The sequence below is a fragment of the Cryptomeria japonica genome, chromosome 5 (assembly GCF_030272615.1).
Source record: "Cryptomeria japonica chromosome 5, Sugi_1.0, whole genome shotgun sequence".
Classification (NCBI taxonomy): domain Eukaryota; kingdom Viridiplantae; phylum Streptophyta; class Pinopsida; order Cupressales; family Cupressaceae; genus Cryptomeria; species Cryptomeria japonica.
This window is the reverse complement of record NC_081409.1, coordinates 722,709,487-722,720,241: the sequence shown is the minus strand read 5'-3', so window position 1 is coordinate 722,720,241 and position 10,755 is coordinate 722,709,487. Positions and strand designations below refer to the sequence as shown.

General features: G+C 35.9%; 1 protein-coding gene across 1 annotated transcript; it reads left to right on the top strand.

Moving 5' to 3' along the window:
* Positions 1 to 2,041: 2,041 nt before the first annotated feature.
* On the top strand, positions 2,042 to 4,135 carry LOC131032852 (oxoglutarate-dependent flavonoid 7-O-demethylase 1). Its single transcript, XM_057963930.2, has 4 exons — positions 2,042 to 2,427; positions 2,734 to 2,975; positions 3,118 to 3,442; positions 3,725 to 4,135. The coding sequence occupies exons 1-4, from the start codon at positions 2,158 to 2,160 to the stop codon at positions 3,974 to 3,976; spliced, it is 1,089 nt and encodes a 362-aa protein (XP_057819913.2). The 5' UTR covers positions 2,042 to 2,157; the 3' UTR covers positions 3,977 to 4,135.
* Positions 4,136 to 10,755: the final 6,620 nt, after the last annotated feature.

Genomic DNA, 10,755 nt, shown 5'->3' with positions numbered 1-10,755 from the left:
CTTCTGCAATTAATAACTTGTCTCCTTCTGTCTTCAGGTAAATGTTGTTGTCCTCACTGGTTCTTTGAAATCCAATCTTTATCAGGTGTGAATGGAGTCTCTCATAACATGCTCTCGGAGCTTGCTTTAATCCATATAAATCTTTATCAAGTTTGCACACCATGTTCTTGTCTTCAGTCAATGCAAGCCCATCTGGTTGGTTCAATGTAAACCTCTTCTTCTAGAATTCCATTAAAAAAATGTAAACTTAACATCCATTTGGTAAACCTTGAATCCTTTAAATGCAGCAAATGCAAGTAGCATTCCAACTCCTTAAAGTCTAGAAACCGGTGCAAAGGTTTCTCCATAGTCTTAGCCTTCTTCTTGGCATATCCTTTGCAAACTAGTCTAGCCTTTCTCCTAACCACTTCACCATCTTCATTCAATTTTTTTCTAAACACCCACTTAGTACCAATCACATTTTTATCATCTAGTCTGGGGACAAGTGACCATAATGAAATGGCTCATAGATTTGAAAATATGAGAGAGGTTATAATGGAGGGATCCTATGGGAACCTTTGTGTTAAAAAAAACATTTGTAAGTGCCACAAATTATGAGAAACAATCTTTCCTAGTTTGACATATTTTTTGCACTTAAGGATCTTAAGAGATTATATTAATATAGTGTAGTTTGTAACGATCCAAAAAATTTGGGTGGAAAATGAATACTTTTTATAGCATTCATCCACCCACTCAGACATGTTGGCATAGTTGGTTCTTCCCCATAATGCATGAAACACAAAATATGTTGGAATTGATGTGGATCATGTGTAAATTTGAATAATAAAGGTGGTCTAACTCCTTACAAAAATATATGTAGTCTAGAGATTATTGTGATGATGGATAGTTCCTGCATAGTTGATAGATAATGACCTAGAGGCAATGCTCATTATACTTGTCTTAGGGGAAGAGCACTAACAACTAAACTATAGATAACTTCATGCAACTTAAGCTCCTAAATGATACATCAGATTTCAATGAATTTTTTTATTTATTTTTTCGTATGCGACTTTATTGCTTATAGGTATTGTTCTAATTGTTGGGTAGTAAAGACAAACACTATGTAATATGTTATGCTTACAAGGGTCAAAAAGTAGTCATTTCAAAGCGTCATCCAAAATATATTCCCTATTGTCCCATTACCTGTTTGCTTTGACAACCAAAAAAATTGCACAATTGATCCAATGCTTATGCACAAATGGCCCAATAGTCATGTGCTATTGGTACCAATAAAGTTGCATGATTGATCTAATTACTAACCTTTTTCCAAAAAATGGGCAGCTATTGACCCATTAGATGATTTTTTACTACGCTTTTAATTAGCGAAATTCAATGAATGGTTATTGGAATATGGGTGGTAACTCGTGCTCTTCCCCTAGGTACCTAATCTTGATGCTTTGATATAAGAAACAATGAATATATTCTAGTTGAAAGGTGGTCAACATGAGGTTACTGTCAAATTTTAAATTTGAATTTGTGTTCAAATCTTCATAATAAAATTGTCTTGAGTAAAGTCTACAGTTGCAAATTTAACGACCTTTTTTAACATGGTTAAATGTTTTAGTTTTTATGGTAACTTTAAGTTTGAGGTGAATGAGAATGTAAAGTAAATCAAAATCATGTTTAAAACAAAGTACTTCAAGACACCAATACAAAATAATGTAAAATCAAAAGAAAAAAATGAAAAATATAATTTTTGACCTTTTCAACAATAAAAAAATATTTTTCCTTCTAAATACATTAAGAAATAATAATGTCCTACACTTCTTATCTAATAACAACTAAAATAATAATAATAATAATAATAATAATGATTAAACACTTCCTCATGGACACTCTTTTTAATTAAAAATCTACATTAACACTTGATCTTCTTACAGGTGCAATTGAAAACCACACAATTTTAATTTTTATTGAAAAAAGATAAAAATTACACAATTAATTCAGAAATACAAGACCACAAATATATTGACAAGTAGAATAAACATTTCAGCCGTGGATAGAATTTTCGACAATCATCCAATAGCTATTCTTACACATATTTTTCTTGTTTCTGAGAATAAAAAGTGTTCGTAGTGTAGAAGCAAGCAGGTGGTTTGTTTAAATTAAAAAGCTATCATGTATAATTCAGCCCTGGTATTTAATCCATCTGATGGAACTTCAAAAATGTTTTCAGTTCCTATTGTTCAGGAATTGACATCTCAGAACCTTCAAAGCCTCCCTGAAAGGTACATCAGATCAGAGAAAGAGCGCCCAAATACATTTCCTCCCCGTCATTTGGACATCCCCATAATTGATATGGGCATGTTTTTGAGAGATTCTGATCTCTGCAGGCAAAAGGAATTGGAAAAACTTGGTACTGCATGCCAGCAATGGGGATTTTTTCAGGTGGGTACATCAAAATTGATTATAGATGATGTGGTAGACTAACTTTTGACAATTACTTCAAGTAAACCCAATGAAATTATAAGAGGGTTATCTTCCTAAGGCCGTAATAAACCAGATAATGTATAGAAACCAGATTTTAGGAAAAGTTTCCTTTCTTAGACTATAGTCGTTTATCTATGTGATGGCAAACTAATTGTATAAAATATGTAAAAAATTATCAAGCCATTAGCCCTGTGATGGGTTCCATATCATATATATTCTCCAATCTTGCTTATTTTAGTAAGATAGTATCTGTCTCCATGACAGGCTGTGAACCACGGAATTCCTCTGTCCCTGACGGAAAGAATGAAGGTAATTGTCAGAGAATTCATTCAACTACCTTTGGAGGAAAAGCTCAAGTACAAAATACAAGAGATTGAAGGCTATGGGCAGTCCTTTGTAGCCTCAGATGATCAAATATTGGACTGGGCAGATATTATGTCCTTGACAACTCAACCTACAGAGAATAAAAAAATGGATTTTTGGCCTACAAAGGCATCAGATTTCATGTAAAGTCTCTTTTACCTCTTTTGCTGTAAATGTGTAAACCATATCTACTTCTTCAATTCCCTTTTTCTCAGTCCATTGCTTCTATCCATCTGACTTCGATCATTTTCATTTTCAATTTGATTGCACTGCCCATTTGTGCAGAGAAACCGTGGATCAATACGCACTTGAAATTCAAAAGTTTGGGAATACAGTCCTTTGCCTTCTATCAGAGAACGCTGGGCTAAAACCAGACCATTTCACTAACATGAGTGGGAAAATGACACAGTTCATGCGAATGAATTACTACCCACCCTGCCCAAGACCAGATCTGGTTTTAGGCGTAAGCCCTCATTCAGATACAGGTTGTTTGACAGTGTTGTTGCAGGATGATGAAACAGTGGGGCTACAGATCTGTAAGGATGGTGAATGGGTTCCTGTTCAACCCATCCCTGGTGCCCTGGTTATCAATATTGGGGACATGCTTGAGGTAAAAATGATATTTTTTAACAGTGTTTAGGCAAAAACAATCTGCAGGAACTATCAAACTAGGTTAGCTTGATTCAAAGAATGCTTCTATGGGTGTATAATTCTGGGTTTTTTAATCCAAGTTATGAATGATTTCCTGTATTCAAGATTTCATGTACAGAAAAAAACTTTGCTCACTCCAAATTCATTATTGATTTACTACTTTGGCTATATTGCTAGGGTTTAATTTTTGATTCCACAAGATCGATATCAAATGTAATTTTTGTTTTATATTTTTATTCAGGTGATAAGTAATGGAATTTATAAGAGTATTGAGCACAGGGCAGTCACAAACATGGACAGAGATCGAATCTCCATTGCCATGTTTTTAAGTCCAAGTGGGGAAACAGAAGTGGGTCCTGCTCCTGAGCTCATAGATGAGTTGCATCCCTGTCAATACAGAAGATTCATTCGTGCAGACTATTTACAGAATTTATATTCTGGAAAACTTGATGGAAAGAAGAACAAGATTGAATTTGCCAAAATCAAGTCATAACTTTCTCTATCTGAAATTGTTCAATATGGCTAAGACCATCTGCATTCAATTTGACGAACTTCTTCTATCATGGGCGTTTTCGGGCTTTTAATTTAAGGAAATGGTCACTGATCGGCAATGTAATGCAACGCATGATTAAGCAATGTTGATTTTCTGTGAGTTGCAGTTTTAAATATTGTTATAGATGTCAGTCATTAGAAGAAAGTAGTGCTCGATATTACAACAAATCAACATTAATGCAATCAGTAGTACAATCATTTAATCCTATATATTACTTTCCTTACATAAAATTTCATTCAATCGGCCGGATGAATTTTTAATTCTATTTCTCTCTCAACTTCCATTATTCCTTTATTCCTGAAAAAAGGTGCACCTTGTTTTTACTGTTTGTTTTTACATTACTGGGGTAATAATTATAGAGAACATGGTCCGTCGATAATCGTGGATTCTACCAAATTTAGCGAAAGGAGTTTTAATGAATATGGCAGTATTAGTACCATGGGTGAAATCCCAAAAAGGGAGAGGATAAATTATTTCTAGTGAAAGGAATTTTAATGTATCAATTTTAGAGACTTTTTTGCTCCCCCTGAACATATTCCCCTCTTAATTGAGGCAAGTGATTTAAAATTTAAAAGTTTTTCTTTTAGAAAATAATTTTTTTATTGGAAAATAATTTTAAATGTTGATTGATGGTTTAAAGGTGTATTTTAAGAAGCAATTTTAGGAAGCAATTAGACAAATAATTTTAATTCTAATAAATCAAATGAGTTGTGTAACAAATGTACAACATTAGATAAGAAAGTGAAAATCCATAACACATCTTATATTGTCAATTCAATGAAATCATATAACATGGAAAAAAAATAACATAAAATAAATTGTTTGTTTGAGAAGTCATTTAGTCAAAAAAAATATTTTAAACTTTTTAAACTTACATTTTTATAATGGAAATTAAGGAGGGATTACGAATTCTTGTTTGATATGATATAAGTTTTATTTATTTGTAACTCAAGTATAAATATTTAAAAATGTTGTCTCTTTTTACAGTAGGTAAGAGAAGGGAAAAATCTAATCATAAAATATTATGACAATTTTTAAACATCATAAATATCTAATAGAGAGGTAGATGCACTTTTAAATGTGTAAGGTTTAAAAATGCATTTTTTATGTAATTTTACCAATATAAACATGCTTCATAACTAAAGTATCCATTATTCTTCAAAGGAGGTGCTTCAACAATTTACAACTTACATGTAGTTACAGATTACATAATTACCTTGCTCTAACTCTAGAGACTGAGTAGAGTATGCTAAACTTGAAGGAAAAAAGACCAATATTGTAAACTAATAGTCATGGGAAGCTATGTAATAAACTTGAGTCAACTTACTAACTTAGCTATGCAATAAACTCGATCTAGTTTGATTCTCTTCTAACTTACTATAACTCACTAACTCTTGCATCAAAAATTTTAAATTGCAAGCCCACACATTCAGAAAATGACATTACCCTATAATATTTTAAGACAACTTATCTATGACAAAGAGCACTCAAGAGTTCAAAGTCAATATTCTATATGTCATATTGGATCTTACATCAACAACATATTTCTTGCACAAGGTCACTTTGACACCTATTGTCTTGTATTCTATTATATCAGTCTCAAGTCTCAAGCAGTTAACATATCATAAATTCATTATCATCATATGTATATCTCTACCTACTAAAGACAGGAACTTGACGCTTTGCGTCTCTTGGTCCTATGCGCTACTATTTTTTACCTCCCATCCCATCCTCTCGTATGTGTTGATTTTAGAAGTAAATAAAATCTTGGCAATCACGTGGGTCTATCTCTACTTGGCGGATACCTCGTACTAGCTTTATTATTTTTCCCGTCTCATACATGCATGAAGTGTACTTAATTAAAATATTTATTCTCATAGTTATAATTTCAACACATGTTTGTACGAATAATAAAAGATAAATAATTTTAATATTTATATTATTTTAAAATAAAATCTTTCAATTACACGTTCTAATAAAATAAAAGAAGAGAAATAATTTTTTTCTTAATATATAAATAATTAAATAAAATAAATTAATCTATATATTATCTTCATTAATATTTGATTATTATTTAGATTCAATTTAAATATATATTATAGTTTATATTTTTGTTTATAACAATAAAAAATAAGTTTTATTAGTTTTATTTATTTTGTAAATTTATAATTAAAACTACATTAACAATTAAGTAAATTAAGGTGCTCGTTGTGGTCTTTGTTCTGAGGACCTTTGCCCATGAGTCCTGGATGGTGTTGGCTATGGGGTGTATGTCTGGCCTGCGTTTGGTGTTTCTTTGGTTGCGATTTCTAGGTTATCCCTTGCTCATGCTAGTACTGTAGGTTTTTCCCTCCTTTATTGGTGATGGTGGCTATAGGAGAGTTGTTGGTAATGGCATTGCTAGTGGTTAAGACACTTGTGTGTGGAGGGTGTTGTCCTCTCTCTCCCTTTGTGTGTTGTGCAGGTGGATGGACTCCTCCTCTTGGCTTTTGGCCTTTGACTTGTTGTGGGTGTGCTTGAGGTGTGTGTGCCTATGGGTTTCTAAGAGTGACTTGACCGATTGTTTTTCCCCCAATGTTGGCCCAAACCCATTTCCCCTTGTGGCGTGGAGTTTGTTTGGTGGTCATGTGGTGTTGGGCTACTTGGTGCTTGCAATGGGGTATGAAATACATGCGGTTTCATGTTCATGTTGGCGTGGTTGACCTTCCTCTCTGCTCTTGGCAGAGGTGGCTATAGGGGAGGTGTCGAGGTTGTTTGTGGTTGGGTCTTTTCTTTGTAGAGGAGGTTGTTTATTCTCTCTCGATGTGTGCTATGTGTTTAGATGGTGTATATTTCCTATTGTAGTGGATTATGTTGGTCCCTTTCTCAAGGTTCATTGTGGGTGTTGTTGTGGAGTTTGGTTCTATGAGTTTCTATGAGTGACTCTACCAGTTTATTCCCTTATGTGTGCTTGGGTCGTGTAGTGTTGAGCATTCTTGGTGCTCGCACTTGCTACCTGTGTTCTTGGTGGACTATTGTAGGTATAGTTGGGTCTTAGAGTTTTAGTTTCTCAAGACCTTTGTTTGTCCTTTGGGACTGTGATTTTGGCTTCATGGGCCTACTGATGATGGCCCTGCTCGTGGAAGTTGTTGTTGAGGATGCCTTGGCTCCTCTTGGATTGGATCCTATGACCTTTGGTGTTGCCTGGCGAATTCATGTCTTCATTGTCAATGACCATGGTGTGTTTGTGAGGGTTTTTGGCCCTCACCCTGGCTCTTTTTTTGGTTGTGCCCAATCTTTGGGTTCACTTAGTGGCTATTGTTTCGGCTGTTGGAGTTCGATGGATGTCATTGCTATTTGTGTAGTGTGTTCCTTGGTGGTTGGGGCTCCTAGCTAGAATTTCCATTGTGTGGTGCAAAGATTTGTTGTGGGGAGGCTTCCTCCCTACTCTTTTCTTGCCCATTCCTTGTATGCTACTACTTGGGTACTGCTTGGTGTTGGGGATCTTTATGTTCTGTGGGGGTTTTGTTCTGCCCTAGAGGTTAGAGGTCATTTGGTTGTGTGTGGATACCTACAACTTGGGGACCAGGGACTTAGTATGGTGACTGAGTTGTGTTGTTGGTTTCACATGCTAGTGTCTGGGGTGGTGGTTTGGTGCATGCCATTGGATCTCTCTGTCTTGGATGTTATCATGTGGTGTTTGTTTAAGTTGCAATGGTTTATTTGGACCCCTGTTGGAATGGGAAATGTGGGGTGTTTGGGGCATTTCCTTCAGTGTCCTTCTAGGGACTGTCTAGTTGTGAATGCCTTGCATGTTAAAATGGACTGCAGTGGGGGTGCTTCCTTCATGGATCTTATAGCGCCTTGTGGTGGCTCTTAGTTTTTTTGTTGCAATTTCAATGATGGCACTTGTTTCGGATTCAAGTAGTAGGTGTCCTGCCTTTTGGAGCTAGACTTTGGTGGTTACTTCCAACACCATGGGGTTGATTTTTGTCTTTTCATTGAGACTATCTATTTTGGTTGGTACGGACAATAGTCTTGTTATCTTTGATAGCCAAAGTTTTGTTGTTAGTTATTAAGGGCCCCTTGCCTACATTGGTTTTTGGTTATGGATTGCTACTACTTTCAGGGTTGTTCTCACCTTTGAGGCCTCCTTGGAGTTGGATTTTCCCCTTTTGAGGTGGGGAATGTTTTGTTCATTGTGGTGCAAGCTTGGCCTCGTTGGTTCCCACCTTCTCCTTTCATGATTCCTATGGAGGTGGATGTGTTCCCTATAGAGGTGGCGACTTTCTACGTGAAAGAGGCTGATGGTTATTCATGGTGGTCTTCTCTCCTCTGTGGCTGCTTGGTTATCAATTGGATTCACGGTTGGTTCTCTATTCTGTTGGTCTTCTCCTTCTTTGTTCCTATGGAGGTGGGCTCCCTTTCTATTGAGATGAAAATGATTTTTGTTGTTGGAGGATTGAATTCCTCCTGGTGTGTGATCGTTGTGATCTTTTGCTTGACCTGGGGAGCCTCCTTTCCCCCTTGTAAGGCTGCCCCACTTTGTGGGTTGTCTTCTTTGTTCTTATCTCTAGGAGTCTCTTGATTCGGTTATGGGTTTGGCCTATTAGCCTTTGGGATGTCTATTTCTTGTGGCCCCCTATTCCTTCCACACCCTTTTGCCTAGTGTTGCTTACGATCCTTTGGACCTATGTGATGGGAGTGCCCTGTTGTGGCCTCCTTTGTACTCTAGGGTGAGCATCCTTGTTTTGTTCCTTTTGTAGTGGGCCAGGGCCCGGTCAATCCCTGCTTTCCTAATAAAAAAACAATTAAATAATTATTATAATTTATTTAATTTTTTAATAAGAAATCTAAAGTAAAAAAAATTTAAGAAATAATTATTCTAATTTATCAATAATTTAAAATTAATTTATAATTAAATAAGTAAATTTAATTACATGATTTTATGTTTCTATGGATAAAAGAAGTACTATTCTTAATTAAATTTAGTATTCATAATTAAGTAAATTATTATAATTTATTTGATTTTTTAATAATAAATAAATAGTAAATAAATTTTAGATTGATAAATAATTATTCTAATTTATCACTATATTTTTTATCAATAATATTGGATTTTATTAATATAGAAAGGAAATTACATCTTCAAAAAGGAAACAACTTTTGTCCAAAACCACCAAACCATCACCCCTACATACCACTATCACAGACAAAACCACCCACCTAAGTATAAAACTTCTGACCAACCCAAAAAATCTACTGTATCGAGTAGCCCAAAAACATGTAATCAATACAGAGTGAAACAAAATCCATAGTCCTATAAACAAAAATGGGAATCATCTTCCCAACAAAGACAAACAACCATAAATAGATTACATAGAACCACTTAGAATGATTGTCAAGTTAGTATTTTTGCTCTCCATCTACACCTTCATGCGTCTAGTTCTCAGGTGTAGCCTTCGACCACTCACATCCTCATCCCCTACTTCCTCTCAAGCCTGACTAATCACCTCCTCCAATTCCATAATCTGAGCAAACATTTTTAAGGTCTCCCATCCTCTCCTCGTCGTCTCTTTGAACTTGGACTTCACCGCTTCTTGCCGCCTGAGAAAAGGAATGTACCTACCCCTTAGTTCTTGATGGCCTTCCAAAATTTCTTCAAAGAATTTGAACCCTCGACCCAGTTAGCCCACTCCAGCAATGGCTCCAAATTGTCGAGGTATTCAATAGGTACAATTGCCTGCATCACCCTTCGAACTTCTGCACATGAGGAGTCCAACTTGAGCCCCCACAACATGATAAAAGAGTATATATCCACCCTTGTACGATATCGGTGTCCAATCACCTTCAATTCTCCCCCATAATCAACTACACACTCCTCAACAACAAGGGGTCCATTGAAAGAAACATATTCTTCTCCTGGGTCAGCCCCCTTGTTTTGGTTGCTTTTAATATAAAAAACAAGGGGTCCATTGAAGAAACACATTCTTCAGTCTTCGCATCTAAACCAGCCCCAAAAATGTAGTCAGCAATTTGGTTGTTTTTAGCATAAAATTGGCCTCCATTGCACTGCTAGATTACCAACCTTTCTTTTCCGGTGGAAACCACACTCGCAGACCAAAAGACTTCCATCATACGCAACAAATGAAACATTTTTTCCCATTACCTCCATTAATGCACTCTCCTCAGGCTCCGCTACCATAGTAGAAAAAAATCAGCATTAATTGCCAATATCAACCAAGCCAGCCTAAGTGCTTGAGCAGAGAACAAAGTGTCCTCCTCACACTCTTCACATTTACTAACAATTATAGACCCATACAGGTTGATTAAGCGTGCCACAAGACTATGTTATCATCTCCTCCCCACCACCTCATCACACATTTATCAAATGCACATGCCACATTAGATAACTCATCCGCCACCGCATTCCCCCCCTTCTAATGTGAGTAATTCAAAAATCTTGGAAAATATTTAGTTTTGAGCAAATAAGAGATATAAAATTATTTAATCTCCAGCTTGAGGATACTCCTTTCACAATTGCATCCACCACCACTTTAGAGTCTCCCTCTAAATGCACTCTCGAAATATTCATGTTATTGGCTAATGCGTAGCTAACAAAGCGGTTTGTACCTCTGCTTCATTATTAGTCCCATCTTGCAGTCTATGCGCACCTTTGAAGAGGATCTTCCCCTCCTCATCACGAACAACACACTCAGCACCTGAGATGCTTGGGTTAC